This window comes from Chiloscyllium plagiosum, unplaced genomic scaffold, assembly GCF_037043375.1.
Source record: "Chiloscyllium plagiosum isolate Xiang-an unplaced genomic scaffold, Cpla_swu_hap1 HiC_scaffold_5, whole genome shotgun sequence".
NCBI lineage: Eukaryota > Metazoa > Chordata > Chondrichthyes > Orectolobiformes > Hemiscylliidae > Chiloscyllium > Chiloscyllium plagiosum.
In genome coordinates, this window is record NW_028270143.1 from 57,466,746 (window position 1) to 57,491,397 (window position 24,652).

Genomic DNA, 24,652 nt, shown 5'->3' on the forward strand with positions numbered 1-24,652 from the left:
CACGGACCTCTATGACTCATACTGACCTCCATCACTCACACTGACCTCCATCAATTACATTGACCCCACATGACTCACACTGACCTCAATCACTCACACTGACCCCACATCACTCACACTGACCCCATATCACTCTCACTGACCTCCATCACGCATCACTGACATTGACCCCACATCACTCACACTGACCTCGATCACTCACACTGACCCCACATCACTCACACTGACCCACATCACTACACTGACCCCACATCACTCAAAAAGACCTCCATTACTCACACTGACCTCGCATCACTCTCACTGACCTCTATCACTCACACTGACACCACATCACTCTTACTGACCTCTATCACTCACACTGACCTCGATCACTCACACTGATCCCACATCACTCACACTGACCCACATCACTACACTGACCCCACATCACTCAAAAAGACCTCCATTACTCACACTGACCTCGCATCACTCTCACTGACCTCTATCACTCACACTGACACCACATCACTCTTACTGACCTCTATCACTCACACTGACCTCCATCACTCACACTGAGCCCACATCACTCACACTGACCCCACATCACTCACACCAACCTCGATCACTCGCTTTGACCCCACATTACTCTCACTTTACATGGCATCACTCTCACTGACCCAACATCACTCTCACTGACCTCGATCACACACACTGACGCCACATCACTCACACTGACCCCGCATCACTCACACTGACCCTGCATCACTCACACTGACATCCATCACTCACACTGATCTCTATCACTCACACTGACACCACATCACTCTTACTGACCTCTATCACTCACACTGACCTCGATCACTCACACTGATCCCACATCACTCACACTGACCCACATCACTACACTGACCCCACATCACTCAAAAAGACCTCCATTACTCACACTGACCTCGCATCACTCTCACTGACCTCTATCACTCACACTGACACCACATCACTCTTACTGACCTCTATCACTCACACTGAGTTCCATCACTCACACTGAGCCCACATCACTCACACTGACCCCACATCACTCACACTGAACTCGATCACTCACTTTGACCCCACATTACTCTCACTTTACCTCGCATCACTCTCACTGACCTCAATCACACACACTGACACCACATCACTCACACTGACACCACATCACTCACACTGACGTTGCATCACTCACACTGACCTCCATCACTCACACTGACCTTTATCATTCACACTGACACTGCATCACTCACACTGACCTCCATCACTCACACTGACCTCCATCACTCACACTGATCTCCATCACTCACACTGACCTCTATGACTCATACTGACCTCCATCACTCACACTGACCTCCATCAATCACATTGACCCCACATGACTCACACTGACCTCAATCACTCACACTGACCCCACATCATTCACACTGACCCCATATCACTCTCACTGACCTCCATCACGCATCACTGACATTGACCCCACATCACTCACACTGACCTCGATCACTCACACTGACCCCACATCACTCACACTGACCCACATCACTACACTGACCCCACATCACTCAAAAAGACCTCCATTACTCACACTGACCTCGCATCACTCTCACTGACCTCTATCACTCACACTGACACCACATCACTCTTACTGACCTCTATCACTCACACTGACCTCGATCACTCACACTGATCCCACATCACTCACACGTATCCACATCACTACACTGACCCCACATCACTCAAAAAGACCTCCATTACTCACACTGACCTCGCATCATTCTCACTGACCTCTATCACTCACACTGACACCACATCACTCTTACTGACCTCTATCACTCACACTGACCTCCATCACTCACACTGAGCCCACATCACTCACACTCACCCCACATCACTCACACCAACCTCGATCACTCGCTTTGACCCCACATTACTCTCACTTTACATGGCATCACTCTCACTGACCCAACATCACTCTCACTGACCTCGATCACACACACTGACGCCACATCACTCACACTGACCCCGCATCACTCACACTGACCCTGCATCACTCACACTGACATCCATCACTCACACTGATCTCTATCACTCACACTGACCCCACAACACTCTCACTGACCTCGCATCACTCTCACTGACCCCACATCACTCTCACTGACCTCCATCACTTACACTGACCCCACATCACTAACATTAACCCCACTTCACTCACACTGATCCCGCATCACTCTCACTGACCTCGCATCACTCACACTGACCCCACATCACTCACACTGACCTCCATCACTCACTGACCTCGCATCACTGACACTGACCCCACATCACACTTCTGACCCCACTCACATTGACCCCACATCACTCACACTGACCTCGCATCACTCTCACTGACCCCACATCACTCTCACTGACCTCGATCACTCACATTGACCCCACATCACTCACATTGCCCCCACATCACTTACACTGACCGCAATCACTCACACTGACCCCACATCACTCACACTGACCTCCATTACTCACACTGACCTCGCATCACTCTCACTGACCTCTATCACTCACACTGACACTACATCACTCTTACTGACCTCTATCACTCACACTGACCTCCATCACTCACACTGAGCCCACATCACTCACACTGACCCCACATCACTCACACCAACCTCGATCACTCACTTTGACCCCACATTACTCTCACTTTACATGGCATCACTCTCACTGACCCAACATCACTCTCACTGACCTTGATCACACACACTGACACCACATCACTCACACTGACCCCGCATCACTCACACTGACATCCATCACTCACACTGATCTCTATCACTCACACTGACCCCACATCACTCTCACTGACCTCCACCACACACACTGATCCCGCATCACGCACTCTGACCTCCATCACTCACTGACCTCGCATCACTTTCACTGACCCCACTTCACTCACACTGATCCCGCATCACTCTCACTGACCTTGCATCACTCACACTGACTTCCATCACTCACATTGACCCCACATCACTCTCACTGACCCCATATCACTCTCACTGACCTCGATCACTCACATTGGCCCCACATCACTCACACTGACCCCACATCACTCACATTGCCCCCACATCACTCACACTGACCCCGCATTACTCACACTGACATCCATCACTCACACTGAACTCTATCACTCACACTGACCCCATATCACTCTCACTTTACCTCCATCATTCACTCAACTGACCGCACGTCACTCACACTGACCTCCATCACTCTCACTGACCCCACATCACTCACACTGACCTCGTCACTCACATTGACCCCACATCACTCACACTGACCTCGTCACTCACATTGACCCCACATCACTCACACTGACCCCACATCACTCTCACTGACCTCCATCACTCACACTGACCCCGCGTCACTAACATTGACCCATCACTCACACTGACTTCGATCACTCACACTGACCCCACATCACTCACACTGACCCACATCACTCACACTGACCCCACATCACTACACTGACCCCACATCACTACACTGACGCAACATCACTCAAAATGACCTCCATTACTCACACTGACCTCGCATTACTCTCACTGACCTCCATCACGCATCACTGACATTGACCCCATATCACTCACACTGACCTCGATCACTCACACTGACCCCACATCACTCACACTGACCCACATCACTACACTGACCCCACATCACTCAAAAAGACCTCCATTACTCACACTGACCTCGCATCACTCTCACTGACCTCTATCACTCACACTGACACCACATCACTCTTACTGACCTCTATCACTCACACTGACCTCGATCACTCACACTGATCCCACATCACTCACACGTACCCACATCACTACACTGACCCCACATCACTCAAAAAGACCTCCATTACTCACACTGACCTCGCATCACTCTCACTGACCTCTATCACTCACACTGACACCACATCACTCTTACTGACCTCTATCACTCACACTGACCTCCATCACTCACACTGAGCCCACATCACTCACACTGACCCCACATCACTCACACCAACCTCGATCACTCGCTTTGACCCCACATTACTCTCACTTTACATGGCATCACTCTCACTGACCCAACATCACTCTCACTGACCTCGATCACACACACTGACGCCACATCAATCACACTGACCCCGCATCACTCACACTGACCCTGCATCACTCACACTGACATCCATCACTCACACTGATCTCTATCACTCACACTGACCCCACAACACTCTCACTGACCTCGCATCACTCTCACTGACCCCACATCACTCTCACTGACCTCCATCACTTACACTGACCCCACATCACTAACATTAACCCCACTTCACTCACACTGATCCCGCATCACTCTCACTGACCTCGCATCACTCACACTGACCCCACATCACTCACACTGACCTCCATCACTCACTGACCTCGCATCACTGACACTGACCCCACATCACACTTCTGACCCCACTCACATTGACCCCACATCACTCACACTGACCTCGATCACTCACATTGACCCCACATCACTCACATTGCCCCCACATCACTTACACTGACCGCAATCACTCACACTGACCCCACATCACTCACACTGACCTCCATTACTCACACTGACCTCGCATCACTCTCACTGACCTCTATCACTCACACTGACACTACATCACTCTTACTGACCTCTATCACTCACACTGACCTCCATCACTCACACTGAGCCCACATCACACACACTGACCCCACATCACTCACACCAACCTCGATCACTCACTTTGACCCCACATTACTCTCACTTTACATGGCATCACTCTCACTGACCCAACATCACTCTCACTGACCTTGATCACACACACTGACACCACATCACTCACACTGACCCCGCATCACTCACACTGACATCCATCACTCACACTGATCTCTATCACTCACACTGACCCCACATCACTCTCACTGACCTCCACCACACACACTGATCCCGCATCACGCACTCTGACCTCCATCACACACTGACCTCGCATCACTTTCACTGACCTTGATCACACACACTGACACCACATCACTCACACTGACCCCGCATCACTCACACTGACATCCATCACTCACACTGATCTCTATCACTCACACTGACCCCACATCACTCTCACTGACCTCCACCACACACACTGATCCCGCATCACGCACTCTGACCTCCATCACTCACACTGACCCCACATCACTCACACTGACGTCCATCACTCACTGACCTCGCATCACTTTCACTGACCCCACTTCACTCACACTGATCCCGCATCACTCTCACTGACCTTGCATCACTCACACTGACTTCCATCACTCACATTGACCCCACATCACTCTCACTGACCCCACATCACTCTCACTGACCTCGATCACTCACATTGGCCCCACATCACTCACACTGACCCCACATCACTCACATTGCCCCCACATCACTCACACTGACCCCGCATTACTCACACTGACATCCATCACTCACACTGACCTCTATCACTCACACTGACCCCATATCACTCTCACTTTACCTCCATCAATCACTCAACTGACCGCACGTCACTCACACTGACCTCCATCACTCTCACTGACCCCACATCACTCACACTGACCTCGTCACTCACATTGACCCCACATCACTCACACTGACCCCACATCACTCTCACTTACCTCCATCACTCACTAACGTCAATCACTCACACTGACCCCCCATCACTCACACTGACCTCCATCACTGACACTGACCCCACATCACTCACACTGACCCCACATCACTCTCACTGACCTCTATCACTCACACTGACCGAAAATCGCTCTCACCGACCTCTATCACTCACACTGACCTCCATCACTCTCACTGACCTTGCATCACTCACCGTGACCCCACATCACTCACACTGACTTCCATCACTCACACTGACCTCCATTACTCACACTGACCCCCTATCACACTCACTGACCTCCATCACTCACACTGACATCTATCAATCCAACTGACCCTCCATGACTCTCACTGACCTCCATCACTCACACTGACCCCACATCACTCACACTGACCTCGATCACTCACACTGACCCCACATCACTCACACTGACCCACATCACTACACTGACCCCACATCACTCAAAAAGACCTCCATTACTCACACTGACCTCGCATCACTCTCACTGACCTCTATCACTCACACTGACACCACATCACTCTTACTGACCTCTATCACTCACACTGACCTCGATCACTCACACTGATCCCACATCACTCACACTGACCCACATCACTACACTGACCCCACATCACTCAAAAAGACCTCCATTACTCACACTGACCTCGCATCACTCTCAATGACCTCTATCACTCACACTGACACCACATCACTCTTACTGACCTCTATCACTCACACTGACCTCGATCACTCACACTGAGCCCACATCACTCACACTGACCCCACATCACTCACACCAACCTCGATCACTCGCTTTGACCCCACATTACTCTCACTTTACATGGCATCACTCTCACTGACCCAACATCACTCTCACTGACCTCGATCACACACACTGACGCCACATCACTCACACTGACCCCGCATCACTCACACTGACCCTGCAATACTCACACTGACATCCATCACTCACACTGATCTCTATCACTCACACTGACCCCACATCACTCTCACTGACCTCGCATCACTCTCACTGACCCCACATCACTCTCACTGACCTCCATCACTTACACTGACCCCACATCACTAACATTAACCCCACTTCACTCACACTGATCCCGCATCACTCTCACTGACCTCGCATCACTCACACTGACCCCACATCACTCACACTGACCTCCATCACTCACTGACCTCGCATCACTGACACTGACCCCACATCACACTTCTGACCCCACTCACATTGACCCCACATCATTCACAATGACCTCGCATCACTCTCACTGACCCCACATCACTCTCACTGACCTCGATCACTCACATTGACCCCACATCACTTACATTGCCCCCACATCACTTAGACTGACCGCAATCACTCACACTGACCCCACATCACTCACACTGACCTCCATTACTCACACTGACCTCGCATCACTCTCACTGACCTCTATCACTCACACTGACACTACATCACTCTTACTGACCTCTATCACTCACACTGACCTCCATCACTCACACTGAGCCCACATCACTCACACTGACCCCACATCACTCACACCAACCTCGATCACTCACTTTGACCCCACATTACTCTCACTTTACATGGCATCACTCTCACTGACCCAACATCACTCTCACTGACCTCGATCACACACACTGACACCACATCACTCACACTGACCCCGCATCACTCACACTGACATCCATCACTCTCACTGATCTCTATCACTCACACTGACCCCACATCACTCTCACTGACCTCCACCACACACACTGATCCCGCATCACGCACTCTGACCTCCATCACTCACTGACCTCGCATCACTTTCACTGACCCCACTTCACTCACACTGATCCCGCATCACTCTCACTGACCTTGCATCACTCACACTGACTTCCATCACTCACATTGACCCCACATCACTCTCACTGACCCCACATCACTCTCACTGACCTCGATCACTCACATTGGCCCCACATCACTCACACTGACCCCACATCACTCACATTGCCCCCACATCACTCACACTGACCCCGCATTACTCACACTGACATCCATCACTCACACTGAACTCTATCACTCACACTGACCCCATATCACTCTCACTTTACCTCCATCAATCACTCAACTGACCGCACGTCACTCACACTGACCTCCATCACTCTCACTGACCCCACATCACTCACACTGACCTCGTCACTCACATTGACCCCACATCACTCACACTGACCTCGTCACTCACATTGACCCCACATCACTCACACTGACCCCACTTCACTCTCACTGACCTCCATCACTCACACTGACCCCGCATCACTGACATTGACCCATCACTCACACTGACTTCGATCACTCACACTGACCCCACATCACTCACACTGACCCACATCACTCACACTGACCCCACATCACTACACTGACCCCACATCACTACACTGACGCAACATCACTCAAAATGACCTCCATTACTCACACTGACCTCGCATTACTCTCACTGACCTCCATCACGCATCACTGACATTGACCCCATATCACTCACACTGACCTCGATCACTCACACTGACCCCACATCACTCACACTGACCCACATCACTACACTGACCCCACATCACTCAAAAAGACCTCCATTACTCACACTGACCTCGCATCACTCTCACTGACCTCTATCACTCACACTGACACCACATCACTCTTACTGACCTCTATCACTCACACTGACCTCGATCACTCACACTGATCCCACATCACTCACACTGACCCACATCACTACACTGACCCCACATCACTCAAAAAGACCTCCATTACTCACACTGACCTCGCATCACTCTCACTGACCTCTATCACTCACACTGACACTACATCACTCTTACTGACCTCTATCACTCACACTGACCTCCATCACTCACACTGAGCCCACATCACTCACACTGACCCCACATCACTCACACCAACCTCGATCACTCACTTTGACCCCACATTACTCTCACTTTACATGGCATCACTCTCACTGACCCAACATCACTCTCACTGACCTCGATCACACACACTGACACCACATCACTCACACTGACTCCGCATCACTCACACTGACATCCATCACTCACACTGATCTCTATCACTCACACTGACCCCACATCACTCTCACTGACCTCCACCACACACACTGATCCCGCATCACGCACTCTGACCTCCATCACTCACACTGACCCCACATCACTCACACTGACTTCCATCACTCACTGACCTCGCATCACTTTCACTGACCCCACTTCACTCACACTGATCCCGCATCACTCTCACTGACCTTGCATCACTCACACTGACTTCCATCACTCACATTGACCCCACATCACTCTCACTGACCCCACATCACTCTCACTGACCTCGATCACTCACATTGGCCCCACATCACTCACACTGACCCCACATCACTCACATTGCCCCCACATCACTCACACTGACCCCGCATTACTCACACTGACATCCATCACTCACACTGAACTCTATCACTCACACTGACCCCATATCACTCTCACTTTACCTCCATCAATCACTCAACTGACCGCACGTCACTCACACTGACCTCCATCACTCTCACTGACCCCGCATCACTCACACTGACCTCGTCACTCACATTGACCCCACATCACTCACACTGACCTCGTCACTCACATTGACCCCACATCACTCACACTGACCCCACATCACTCTCACTTACCTCCATCACTCACTAACGTCAATCACTCACACTGACCCCCCATCACTCACACTGACCTCCATCACTGACACTGACCCCACATCACTCACACTGACCCCACATCACTCTCACTGACCTCTATCACTCACACTGACCCAAAATCGCTCTCACCGACCTCTATCACTCACACTGACCTCCATCACTCTCACTGACCTTGCATCACTCACCGTGACCCCACATCACTCACACTGACTTCCATCACTCACACTGACCTCCATTACTCACACTGACCCCCTATCACACTCACTGACCTCCATCACTCACACTGACATCTATCAATCCAACTGACCCTCCATGACTCTCACTGACCTCCATCACTCACACTGACCCCACATCACTCACACTGACCTCGTCACTCACATTGACCCCACATCACTCACACTGACCCCACATCACTCTCACTGACCCCTCATCACTCACACTGACCTCCATCACTCACACTGACCCCACATCACTCACACTGACCTCGTCACTCACATTGAACCCACATCACATTGGGTGGGCAGCACGCTGGCACAGTGGTTAGCACTGCTGCCTCACAGCGCCAGAGACCCGGGTTCAATTCCCGCCTCAGGCGACTCTCTGTGTGGAGTTTGCACGTTCTCCCCGTTTCTGCGTGGGTTTCCTCCAGGTGCTCCGGTTTCCTCCCACAGTCACAAAGATGCGCAGGATAGGTGAATTGACCATGTTAAATTGCCCGTAGTGTTAGGTTAGGGGTAAATGTCGGGGTATGGGTATGGGTGGGTTGCGCTTCGGCGGGTCGGTGTGGACTTGTTGGGCCGAAGGGCCTGTATCCACATTGTAACGTAATCTAATCTAATCTATATCACTCACACTGACCCTTGGTCACTCACACTGACCCCGTATCTCTCTCACTGACCTCGCATCACTGACACTGACCTCGCATCACTCACACTGGACTCTATCACTCACACTGACCCCACATCTCTCTCACTGACCTCCATCACTCACTAACCTCAATCTCTCACATTGACCCCGCATCACTCACACTGACCTCCAACACACAATGACCCCGCATCAGTCACACTGACCTCCATAACTCACACTGACCCCACATCACTCACACAGACCTCCATCACTCACACTGACCCACATCACTCACACTGACCTCCATCACTCTCACTGGCCTCGCTCACTCACACTGACCTCACTCACTCACATTGACCCCACAGCACTCACACTGACCCCGCATCACTCACACTGACCCCGCATCACTTATTCTGACCTCCATCACTCACACTGACCCCACATCACTCACACTGACATCTATCACTCACACTGACCCCACATCAATCAAACTTACCTCCATCACTCACACTGACACTCCATCACTCACACTGACCCCACATCACTCACACTGACCCCACATCACTCACACTGACCTCCATCACTCACACTGACCCCACATCATTCACACTGACCCCACATCATGCACATTGATCTCCATCACTCACACTGACCCCACATCCATAACATTGACCTCACACCAATCACATTGACCTCGATCACTCACACTGACCCCACATCACTCACACAGACCTCCATCACTCACATTGACCCACATCACTCTCACTGACCTCACATCATTCATACTGACCCCACATCACTCTCACTGACCCCCACATCACTCATACTGACCCCCACATCACTCATACTGACCCCACATAAGTCACACTGACCTCCATCACTCACACTGACCTCGGTCACTCACATTGATCCCACATCACTCTTACTGATCTCGCATCACTCTCACTGACCCCACATCACTCTCACTGACCCCACATCACTCTCACTGCCCTCGATCACTCACATTGACCCCACATCACTCACACTGACCCCACATCACTCACATTGCCCCCACATCACTCACACTGACCTCGATCACTCACACTGACCCCACATTACTCACACTGACCATGCATCACTCACACTGTCATCCATCATTCACACTGAACTCTATCACTCACACTGACCTCCATCACTCACACTGACCTCGATCACTCACACTGACCTCGATCACTCACATTGACCCCACATTACTCTCACTGACCTCGCATCACTCTCACTGACCCCACATCACTCTCACTGACTTCGATCACTCACAATGACCCCACATCACTCACACTGACTCCACATCACTCACATTGCCCCCACATCACTCACACTGACCTCGATCACTCACACTGACCCCACATCACTCGCACTAACCCGCATCACTCTCACTGACATCCATCATTCACACTGAACTCTATCACTCACACTGACCCTGCATCACTCACTCTGACCCCACATCATTCACATTGACCTCAATCACTCACACTGACCCCACATCACTCACACTGACCCCACATCACTCACACTGACCTCCATCACTTACACTGACCTCACTTCACTAACATTGACCCCACATCTCTCACACTGACTTCGATCACTCACACTGACCCCTCATCATTCACACTGACCCACATCACTCACACTGACCCCACATCACTAACATTGACCCCACACCAATCACATTAACCTCGATCACTCACACTGACCCACATCACTCTCACTGACCTTGCATCACTCACACTGATCCCACATCTCTCACATTGACCTCCATCACTCACACTGTCCCCACATCACTAACATTGACTCCACACCAATCACATTGACCCTGCATCACTCAGACTGACCCACATCACTGTCACTGACCTTGCATCACTCACACTGATCCCACATCTCTCACATTGACCCCACATCACTCACACTGACCCTACATCTCTCACACTGACCTTGATCACTCACACTGACTCCACATCACTCACACTGACCCCACATCACTCTCACTGACCCCACATCATCACACTGACCTCCATCACTTTCACTGACCTCTATCACTCACACTAACCCCACATCACTCACAATGACCTCTATCACTCGCACTCACCTCCATCACTCACACTGACCTCCATCACTCATACTGACCCCACATTAGCAGAGGGATTGAATTCAAAAGTCGTGAGGTGATGTTGCAGCTGTGCAGGACCTTGGTAAGGCCACATTGGGAGTACTGTGTTCTTTTCTGGTCGCCTCACTTTAGGAAAGATGTGGAAGCTTTGGAGAGGGTACAGAGAAGATTTACCAGGATGTTGCCTGGAATGGAGAATAGGTCGTACGAGGATAGGTTGAGAGTTCTTGGCCTTTTCTCATTGGAACAGCGAAGGATGAGGGGTGACTTGATAGAGGTTTATAAGATGATCAGGGGAATAGATAGAGTAGACAGTCAGAGACTTTTACCCCGGGTACAACGGAGTGTTACAAGGGGACATAAATTTAAGGTGAAGGGTGGGAGGTATAGGGGGGATGTCAGGGGTAGGTTCTTTACCCAGAGAGTGGTGGGTGCATGGAATGCGCTGCCTGTGGGAGTGGCAGAGTCAGAATCATTGGTGACCTTTAAGCAGCAATTGGATAGGTACATGGATAGGTGCTTAATCTGGGACAAATGTTCGGCACAACATCGTGCGCCGAAGGGCCTGTTCTGTGCTGTATTGTTCTATGTTCAATGCTCTATCACTCTCACTGACCTCTATCATTCACACTGACCCCACATCACTCACACTGACCCCACATCACTCATACTGACCTCCATCACTCACAATGACCTCCATTACTCACACTGACCTCTAGCACTCACACTGACCTCTATCACTCACATTCACCCTACATCACTCTCACTGACCTATATCACTCACACTGACCACACATCACTCACACTGATCTTGCATCACTCACACTGACCATCACTCACACTGACCTCGCATGTCTGACACTGACCCCACAGCACTCTCACTGACCTCGCACCACTCACACTGACCTGCATCATTCACATTGACCCCACATCACTCACACTGACCTCCTTCACTCACACTGACCTCTATCACTAACACTGACCCTGCATCACTCTCACTGACCTCCGTCACTCACACTAACCTCCATCACTCACACTGACCCCACATCACTCACACTGTCCTCCATCACTCACTCTGACCTGCATCATTCACACTGACCTCCATCACACACTGTCTTCCATCACTCACTCTGATCTCCATCATTCACACTGACATGCCCCCACTCACAGTGACCACTCCTCACATGGTGAAACCTCCTAACACTCAACATGACCCAAACGTTGACACCAGCCTATACATTGTCCAGTTGACCCGCCACCATGTGAATTCCAAACAGCCCCTGCTCTACAACATCTGGAAATAGGATTCTGACCTAGATTGGAAAATGTGGGCTATCATTTATTTTCATTCTGTTGTTGTCTGTGAAATATTCTGTGCAGACACTTTGACCAGTTTATTACTCATAAAATGCATTTGCTCACATGCTCCTCTGATACAGAGGACTACAGTTCAAACTCGCAGGTTAACAAAAACAGCTCTGTACAAATTATGCTAACTTCCCCAAATTAGGCTGACTGCCTGAAAAACACATATACTACACGCTCTGGTGAACTTGTTCGGGTTGCTGGATCCAATTCACTGAACCGTATCAACGGGCCGCCTAGAGTTTTAACTCAAAGGTGGGTCTCAAATGGAGTCTTTGCCAGCCAAGTCTAAACTGAGGGAATGGCTGCTAGGTAGCCCTTCTTATCTCCCTTTCTGAGCCCTCTGGAATGTTCTCTGACTTCATCCAATGGGGTCATAGGGCAGGGGTCACAGCACTTAACAAGATTTGGCAAGGTCATTCAGATGTACCCAACTCCTTTCCAAGATATGATTACTCCATGGTATCAAGGGGTTTCTCTAAAACTGGAGAATACAGAAACGTAATGACTCTCCCTTCTGTTTTTGCTGAGTAGTTCTGTTCAATATGAAAGACAGATTTGTTTTTGCGTTTGATTGTGGTCACCTTGGCGTCTTTGCATACTGTCAGGCCTTTCTTTCAGAAACTGTTGAGCCAGTTTTATGTTGGGCCTAGTATTTTAGGCCATTACCTATTTAGCCATATTATAATGAAGAATGCCATGACTATGATAAATGTAAAAAGTAGAAAACCGAAATAAGTGTTGCACCCCATGATAATATGCAGGTCTTGAAACCTGAGTAGCATAATCTTGAATATGTACCAGATTTCCCATAGGAAGAAGCCAGATCAAGAGTGCATCATCTACTCGGTTCATTTATCCTTGTTTGTTGTATTCACATGTTGCTTTCCTCCCCTCCCCTTCATTAAGGCTGGCGATGTGCATGGAGCCTTCACCACACATTAGTTATTCAAATGCTCACCAATGTTCACGACTGCATGTGGCAGAATAACAATACTTTGATTTGATCCATTGGTTGTGGAATCCTTTAGCTCTGACCATAGTATACGCCGCTTCCAAGGTTTAGCATCCACCTGTAGCTTCACCAGGTTGACACTTCATTCTGAACTATGCCTAGTGTTGCTCCTGGAATGTTGGTCATACACACCTCATTGAATCAGATATGATCACCCTAACTTGCTGGTAACAGTAAAGTGAAGGATATACCACGTCATGAGATTATCAATCTTGATGGATTACAATTATGCTGCTGCTGATAACAAACAGTGCTTCATTGATGCCCACTTTTTTGCTATTCACTCTGATCTGAATCTATCTCATGTAGCAAAGTCATGGTGAAACCCGATACAATGAAGGGCAGTTAAGTATTCACCATATTTCTTGGGTTGGATTTCCATATCAGTCAGACCAGACAAAGACAACATTGCAGTTCCTTTCCTGAAGGACATTAATAAAGCATTTGGGTTTTTATTGGCGACATTGCAGTTTTGATCGCCATTGTGGATACTAACATTTGATTCAAAGATTAATTAAGTAAGTGAATTTAAACTAACCAACCACCATAGTGGTCTTTGAAAAGCTTGTTAATTGGTTGCTTGTCCAGGTGCTAATCCTGTAACAGAAAGATTGTTCCTAAGACAGTTTTATTCCAAAATATCAAATGAAAATTCACTAATCAGCTGTCAAACAACTGGCAGGTTTAGTACACAAAGTGATTTCATATCGTAATAAATTCCTCATCTTATCTGGATGGTAACGTGTACAAAAAGGTTGTAAGCTACTTGAAGAACGAGGTTGGATCGTGACAGAAATCAGCTGTTGTTGCTGTTGCGATACACATCTCTGAAACATTGGCAGTGTGGATGAACTAAGCAGCTGTCAGCTGCATGAGAGACACCCAACCAAGACTGTTATTTAAAGGACCAAATGTTCAACTTGCATATGCTATGCTTTTGAGTTATTTCTGCTATTGCAAATGTTGTTGTTGCATTGTCACATGTTTTCAGAAGCCTGTCAATGAGTTCAAAAGCAGATGCTGGCACTAATTAAACTGAGGATAGGGGAGGCGCAATAGTAGTTTGGCGCACCGACCTTTACACCGCTGAGGCCAAACGCCAGCTCGCGGACACCTCCTCCTACTGCCCCCTTGACCATGACCCAACCTCCCACCACCAAACCATTATCTCCCAGACCATCCATAACCTCATCACCTCAGGGGATCTCCCATCCACCGCCTCCAACCTCATAGTCCCACAACCTCGCACTGCCCGTTTCTACCTCCTGCCCAAAATCCACAAACCTGACTGCCCCGGCCGACCCATTGTCTCAGCCTGCTCCTGCCCCACCGAACTCATCTCTGCATACCTCGACATGGTCCTGTCCCCCTTAGTCCAAGAACTCCCCACCTACGTTCAGGACACCACCCATGCCCTCCACCTCCTCCATGATTTTCGCTTCCCCAGTCCCCAACGCCTTATCTTCACCATGGACATCCAGTCCCTGTACACCTCCATCCCCCATCACGAAGGACTCAAAGCCCTCCGCTTCTTCCTTTCCTGCCGTACCAACCAGTACCCTTCCACTGACACCCTCCTTCAACTGACTGAACTGGTCCTTACCCTGAACAACTTCTCTTTCCAATCCTCCCACTTCCTCCAAACCAAAGGAGTAGCCATGGGCACCCGCATGGGCCCCAGCTATGCCTGCCTCTTCGTAGGATATGTGGAACAGTCCATCTTCCGCAGCTACACTGGCACCACCCCCCACCTTTCGCTCCGCTACATCGATGACTGCATCGGCGCCGCCTCGTGCTCCCACGAGGAGGTTGAACAGTTCATCCACTTTACCAACACCTTCCACCCCGACCTCAAATTTACCTGGACCATCTCAGACTCCTCTCTCCCCTTCCTAGACCTCTCCATTTCTGTCTCAGGCGACCGAATCAACACGGACATTTACTATAAACCGACCGACTCCCACAGCTACCTAGGCTACACCTCCTCCCACCCTACCCCCTGTAAAAACGCCATCCCATATTCCCAATTCCTTTGACTCCACCACATCTGCTCCCAGGAGGACCAATTCCAATACAACCCAGATGGCCTCCTTCTTCAAAGACCACAATTTCCCCCCAGACGTGATCGACGATGCTCTCCACCTCATTTCCTCCACTTCCCGCTCCTCCGCCCTAGAGCCCCGCCCCTCCAATCGCCACCAGGACAGAACCCCACTGGTCCTCACCTACCACCCCACCAACCTCCATATACATTGTATCATCCGTCGTCATTTCCGCCACCTCCAAACGGACCCCACCACCAGGGATATATTTCCCTACCCTCTCCTATCAGCGTTCTGAAAAGACCACTCCCTCCGTGACTCCCTCATCAGGTGCACACTCCCCACCAACCCAACCTCCACTCCCGGCACCTTCCCCTGCAACCGCAAGAAATGTAAAATTTGCGCCCACACCTCCCCCCTTACTTACCTCCAAGGCCCTAAGGGATCCTTCCATATCCACCACAAATTTGGCCAGCATTTATTCCCATCCCTACTTGCCCAGTGGGCAGTCAAGATCAACCAATTGCTGCGGGTCTGGGGAGTCACATGTAGACCAGACCAGATAAGGATGGCAGTTTCCTTCCCTAAGGGACATTAGTGAACCGGATGGATTAGTCTGACAATCAGCACTGGATTCATGTTCATCCTTAGACTCTTAATGCCAGTGTTATTTGGTTGAATTCAGATTCCACCATCTGCATTATTGGCAGGATTCATCCCCAAGACATTCCTGTGTCTTTGGATTAACAGTCCAATGATAATATCATTAAGTCATCACCTCCCCTATTGAGGGGGGAGAGGTGGGAATGCTTACGGTGTTGGATGGGATACCAATCAGACAGGCTGCTTGTCCTGAATAGGGTTGATCTCCTTGAGTGTCATTGAAGCCATACTAATATCACCAAATTTCATTACACTTCTGAGCTGTCCCATTCAGGTAGGTCAAACGATTTCATTGTTCAAGAATGCAAGAAAGATGGAAATTGTGGTCACACTGAGTCTGGAGCTGCAGAATCAGTAACAATGGAGGAGTGAAGCTCTTCCATTACTATGTGTTTTCTGGAACAACTTAGTACATTTCTGCCTGAGCAGGGAACAATGCCAGAGATGTTTCACATTCACCAAGCAGGCAGTTATAGAGCTTAACAACTTTGGTCAACATCACTTGTTGCCTCAAAAAACAGGATGGCGTTCCAGTGGCCAGTAAAGTCAGTGCCACTAAACATTACGTAACTGGATATATCTAATTTCAAGCAGTGGAGTATCCAGCACCTTCTGGTACACCATCCACCATTGCATCCAGGAGGCCATCTCTTCAATGCAGGGTGCCATTGACAGCTCACATGTAACTCAACTGGCCCCACGTGTTGATGGGGAAACTGATGAAAACAGCAAGGGTGAAGGAGAGGAGAGCATGTCAAACACAAGAGGTCTGTAATCACGCACCTGTAACGAGAAGGACCTGCAACACAAACATGCCATTAGTCTGAATGTTCTCAACAATTCCAGATCTGCAATTCTCATCACAGGCAGCACCATCTGCTCTGTTGGGTAAAGGGGTTGAAGGGACACTATGTCCCTGCCAACTCTGTCCCACCCCTCTCTGTTTGTGGGCAAACTTGTGTATGGGAAGCATGCCAGTGATTGTGTTAAACTGTGTTTGATTGATGCTCCTATCAGAGCTGAATAGCTGGAGGCACATGGAGACAGCGAGAGATGGCCTTGTGGCTATCTTCAATGGATGGTTTGAGAGCTAGCTGATATCTGAGCAGCTGACTTACATGTTGCTGAATCCATAACTAGGGGCTATTGAAAGGGGTGGTGTTAGGGCAGGGCTGGGCAGGGTTGTGGTGGGGTGTCTAGCAGAATGTTGGTCTGGTGCACTGAGCAGTGTGCGATTTTGGTAGAAAATTGAGTAGGAAATGTTCTTTGAAAATGCATAAGTCAATAAGCAGAGTAGGCTGGGAGTTTTGTTCACAGAATTTAGGAGTTCAAGAATTTATAGCAATTATTTGGCAAGTCGATTAAGAGAGGTTTATGTCACAGAGCGGAAAACAGTGAAATGCAGTGAGTATTTCCCTATTTCTGTCTGAATGATAGAAATCCCAGATGTTCAGTTTAGTTTAAACAAGTTGAATTTCTCTGTCTCGTTCCTTTTGATGGTATTTGTAAGAAAGTTATGACGTTCTCTGAGCACGTTTGTCGACATTTCTGTTTAATTCAATCACTGCAGGAGGCAAGGTTTCTGGATGAACGACCTTATTACTAGGGATTAAAGTTCTATAGCTAGGTCTTCCCTTCAGCTGATGTGATACTTATTGTATTATTAAACAGATTGTGAAGGATGTTAGGATGAAGATGAAAAACAGTTTACCAATCTTATATATATGTTTTTTTCATTCTCCAAGTATAGCATCTTTTAAAACAAATAAAAATGTGGTGGAGTGTGATTGCATTTGGAGTCACAGACACCTGCCACTTCTCAATATCTATGGCACATTTAGGATTGATTAGTTGTACACGCATCAAATTAAATATAAATCTATTTTGTTTTTACTTAACAATTTAATTGGGCTGCCAAATTCAAAGTACTTGCAACTGATACAAAATTGGCTTGAAGGTAGGAGACAGAGGGTGATTGGCAGAGGGTTGTTTTTCAGACTGGAGGCCTGTGACCAGCAGTGTGCTGCAAGAATCGGTGCTGGGTCCACTGATTTTTGAATTTTATATAAATGATTTGAATGTACATATAGAAAGTACATTTATTAAGTTTGCAGATGACACCAAAATTGGTCGTATAGTGGACAATGAAGAAGGTTACCTCAAAGTACAACAAGACATTGACTAGATGGGCTGATGGGCTGAGGAGTGGCAGATGGAGTTTAATTTAGATACATGCAGGCTGCTGCATTTTGGGAAAGTAAATCAGAGCAGGACTTGTACACTTAATGGTAAGGTCCTAGGGAGTGTTGCTGAACAGAGACCTTGGAGGTGGAGTTGCAGGCAGCAGGGTAGTGAATAGGGAGTTTAGTATGCTTGCCCTTATTGGTCAATGCATTGAGTATAGGAGTTAGGAGGTCATGTTGTGGCTGTAAAATCATTGGCTACATCACTTCAGAATACTGTATTTGTTCTGGTCCCCCTGCTATAAGAAAGACATTGTTGAACTTGAAAGGGTTCAGAAAGGATTTACAAGGACTTTTCTGGGGTTGGAGGATTTGAGCTATGAGGAGTGGCTGAATAAGCTGGGGCTATTTCCTCAGGAGCGTCAGAAGCTGAGGGATGACCTTAGAGAGGTTTATAAAATCATGAGGGGCATGGACAGGGTGAATAGTCAAGATCTTTTTCTTAGGGTGGGGGAGTCTAAAACTAGAGGGCAATGGTTTAAAGTGAGAGGGGAAAGGTTTAAAAGGGACCTAAGGAGCAATGTTTCCATACAGAGGGTGGTGCGTGTATGGAATGAGTTGCCAGAGAACATGATGGAGGCTGGTAAATTACAACATTTAAAAGGCATCTGGATAGATACATGAATAAGAAGGATTTGCAGGGATATGCACTAAATGCTGGCAAATAGGACAAGATTAATTTAGGATATCAGGTCAGCATGGACAAGTTGGACCGAAGGGTCTGTTTCTGTGCTGTGGCTTCAACCTCCAAAATCAAGAGGTGCTTCGAAAGGTTGGTCATAGCCCACATTAACTCCAGTCTCCCAGCCTGCCTCTGTCCCCTGCAATTTGCCCGCTGATGTAACAGGTCCACAGCGGATACCATATCCCGAACCCTGCACTCACCCCGGAACATCTGGACAACAAAGACACGTACTTCTGACTCCTGTTTGTTGACTACAGCTCTGCCTTCAACACCATTATTCCCTCCAAACTGACCTTAAAACTCTGTGACCTTGGTCTGGCTCCGCGCTCTGCAACTGGATCCTCAGCTTTGTGACCCACAGAAAGCAATCAGTGTAGTTAGGTAACTGCATCCCCTCCACAATAACATTTAACAATGGAAGCCCCTAAGAATCCATCCTCAGCCCCTCTACTGTACTCCAAGTACACCTAAGGCTGTGTTGCCAAATTCCAAATGAATACCATCCACAAGTTCCATGATGACAATATCGTAGCAGGAAGGATATCTACATAGTCAAAATACATAGGGGAGATAGAGGGCTCAGTAATGAGGTGCAACGTTGGCCAAACTAGTGAACTGATCATTGACTTCAGAAAGAAAGGAAGAGAACACGCTCCCATCTACAGCAATGGATCTGAAGTTCAGAGGATGGCGAGCATCATGTGATGATAACAGACAAGCTGTCCTGGACTTCCCATACAGATATGATGGTCAGGAAGGCACAACACCTCTTCTTTCTCAGGCAGCTCAGGAAGTTTGGCATGTCCATAAGGACCCTCACCAACTTCTACAGATGCACCACTGAAAGCATACTTTCCGGGTGCATGATGACCTGGTACAGTAACTGCTCTGCCTTGGATCATAAGACACTATAGAAGATTATGTGCGCAGCCCAGACCATCATGCAGTCCAACCTCCCATCCATGGACTCCATTAACACATTTCATTGCCACAGAAAGCCTGCCAACAACATCAAGGACCCATCTCACCTCGGTAAAAATCTCCTACCATCTCTTCCATCAGGCAGAAGATACAGAAGCTTGAACACAGGCATCAGCAGGTTCAAGAACAGCTTCTACCTGGCCATTATTAGACTGATGAATGGACTCTCTAATTTGAACTAATGGTGATCTTGTCTAGCACACCTCCTGTGTAGTGTAACCTGTAAGCCTTACTCTATCCCAAGTTTTTTTTTCACGCTATGATCTATATCTCCTTGCTTACGGTGATTTGCCTGTACTGTTTTTCACTGTACTTAGGTAAATGTGACAATAAATAAATTAAATCAAATCTATGACTGTATGACTCTATGATTAGTGTGACAAAGCTTGCTGCTGAAGAAGATGCATTTTGTATTTCCCTTCTGTAATATATACATAGCTAAAAGCTTATCTGTATGCCATGAGAGTTTATTTTGTTATTTACCCTTCTTCTAGGCTGTAGGTGGACACGGACACTGGGACAAAAGTCAGTCTCGACCTTTCAGTGCTGCAGCTAAACCAATCAACTTGTGAGTAATTCTCTTTTGGCCTTCTATTAAAATGAGCTTTTTTACCTCAATTGTTAAACCAATCTCTTGTGCATGATTCGAGCAGCAAGTATTTGCAAGAAAATGGCATTCATATTATGGAAATTGGTTGTTATTTGTGCACATAGAAGGTATGTGCTTAAATTTAAAACAATCAATGAACCCTCACATTGTAGGCCCCCTTGTGGTGCATGGTAGTGTTGCTACCCTGAACTGCGAGGCCTGGGTACAAGTTCTACTTGGTCTAAAGGTGTGTAATAATATTTCGGAGCCGGTTGATTAGAAAAAAAAGTTAAATAATAAGAATCCTAATATTGTAGGCTGATAGCTGGTGCAGTGGTAGTGTCCATACCCCTGGGCCAGAGGCCTGGTTTCAAGTCCCACCTCTGAGCAGGTTGATTAAATAAAAACACTTAACCCTTACATCGTGATAAGTTATGGGAGCAAAGCTGTTTAAGAGACTGCTGTTAATATGATTCTACAGAAATAACCCTAATGCAATGTTTTACAGTACAAGCCTTTTCCCCAAAATTCATCAAATTCCACTGTACAGGTGAGAAACTTCATTGCACACAGATTGCAGAATATTTTCCTGATGGTGTGCTGGAACTAACTTTTCTTTCACTTTTTTAATTGGCAGTGGTTCTGTTGGTGGTACTAATCTAGAGAATAAAGATAATCCTTATGCTGAATTTACCCCCTTCACTGTACTACGAACTGAAAAGCCACGACATACAGATACATCCTAGTACGTATGTGTAGAAATACCCTGGTTCAAGGCAAGAGAAGTTTCCTTTATTTGATAGTACTATTGTGTTACACCATCATACTGTTAAATCTTTAAGCCCTGAAATAATTATAGTTGAAAGGGATTAAGCAGTTATTCAAACAATAATTCTGTTTGCCTGGGACATGTCATAGCTATAGTCTAAGGGACTGAAAGAATAGGAAAAAGTTAAGAGTGGAATGTAGAAATTATAACTTTATTTAATGAAGTATTAACTAGGATTCTAATGATTATAGACATTGTTTCCTTGACGAATGTGGTTTTAATCATGCTAAAACCTTTTAGAAATCTAATGAATCTAACCAGCTCTGTGGTTAGATTAGATTACTTACAGTGTGAAAACAGACCCTACGAATCCATCCCACCCAGACCCATTCCCCTACACTTACCCCTTCACCTAACACTACGGACAATTCACCTAACCTGCACACTTTTGGATTGCGGGAGGAAACCAGATCACCTGGAGAAACCCACGCAGACACGGAGAGAATGTGCAAACTCCACACAGAGAGTCGCCTGAAGCAGGAATTGAACCCGGGTCTCTGGCACTGTGAGGCAGCAGTGCTAACCACTGTGCCACCGTGCCACCCACAATTACCACTGCTGCTTCACGGCATCAGAAACCTGGGTTCAATCCCTGCCTTGGGCTACTGTCTGTGTGGAGTTTGCACATTCTCCCTGGGTCTGTGTGGGCTTTCTCCAGCAGGTCAGGTGAATTGGCCAGCCTAAATTGTCCATTGTGTTAGGTGCATTAGTCAGGGATATATGTAAGGGAATGAGTCTAGGTTAGTTATTCTTTGGAGAGTTGGTGTGGACTTGTTGGGCTAAATGGCTGTAGGAATTCTAATCATTCTAAACTGCAGTGTAACTTCTCCAGTGGGAGTAAGATCATTTCTGAATTTTGGAATTTTTTGCATTACACTACGTCTAATCACAAGGGTTTAAACTGAAAAGAACCATGGAAATATATATTTACCTAAGACATAAAACAAATAAAACATCAGAAAGCAGTGATAGAAATTATTTAACTTATGTAAGTGCCCACTCCCAAAACATTGTATTAACATAGTGTTGTGGCATCGAGGGAAAGCTTGGGTTTGCTCAAAAGCTTTTTGACAAATAGTGTTTGCAAGCATACATTTCCAAACTGGAGGGGTTACAGTGTTAATCAGTTTAATTTGATTTTATTTCCACCTATTCATTCAGCAGCAACACTATTTATTACTTTTATTATTTTCCTTTCTTCAGTTGCCCAAATATACCTGGTTATACAGGTAAAAGACAATGGAATGTCAAAGAAACTAATAAGTCCAACATTTCAAGGTTATTTCATCCACCTGCAGAACGTGTATGTGGGTAAGTAATCAACTTCAATAATTGAGTTTGTGATTGACATAGAAGCAAAGGATGCAGTACCAGGAGAGCAACAAACTTGATGACATCAGCTGGCTTTACATTACAATGTGGTCACATTGCTGAAGGTACATAGTGAGGATTGATCAACTTACTTTAAAGATGTTTGGCAGCTGGGGACCATAGTCACTGGCTCAAGCTGCTATTGAAAAGCCTTCTGACTGACTTGAAAACAATTGTTACTTTTGAAATAACAATGTAGAATCGAGGCAAGACCAAGGCCATGTTCTTTGGGAACTGGGCCGACTGATCCTTTATCTCCTTTACCGTCGGGCCAGATTATCTGAAGCTGCTGGGAATATGGTTCAGAGGGGCCAGGGCATGCACTAAAACCTGGGAGGAACATATCGCCAATGTGAGGCAGAAACTGGGCAGATGGTGAGTAAAACCCTGATCCTCAGGTGGGAGATACTCTTGGTGTTGTATATGATGCAGATCTAGCCCA

The 24,652-nt window shown here is 47.6% G+C and overlaps 1 protein-coding gene across 3 annotated transcripts in view; it reads left to right on the forward strand.

The window, feature by feature from the left end:
• Window positions 1-24,652, forward strand: part of spmip7 (sperm microtubule inner protein 7) — a 71,589-nt gene that overhangs the window by 41,933 nt on the left and 5,004 nt on the right. For 2 of the 3 annotated variants that reach the window (XM_043690098.2, XM_087987193.1), the window contains 4 exons: window positions 21,916-21,989; window positions 22,519-22,560; window positions 22,648-22,755; window positions 24,043-24,150. In XM_043690098.2, coding sequence (XP_043546033.1) covers window positions 21,916-21,989; window positions 22,519-22,560; window positions 22,648-22,755; window positions 24,043-24,150 — 332 coding nt within the window. Of the gene's footprint in view, window positions 1-21,915; window positions 21,990-22,518; window positions 22,561-22,647; window positions 22,756-24,042; window positions 24,151-24,485; window positions 24,586-24,652 lie in introns of those variants that run through there. The other variant, XM_087987192.1, reaches the window with a different exon arrangement.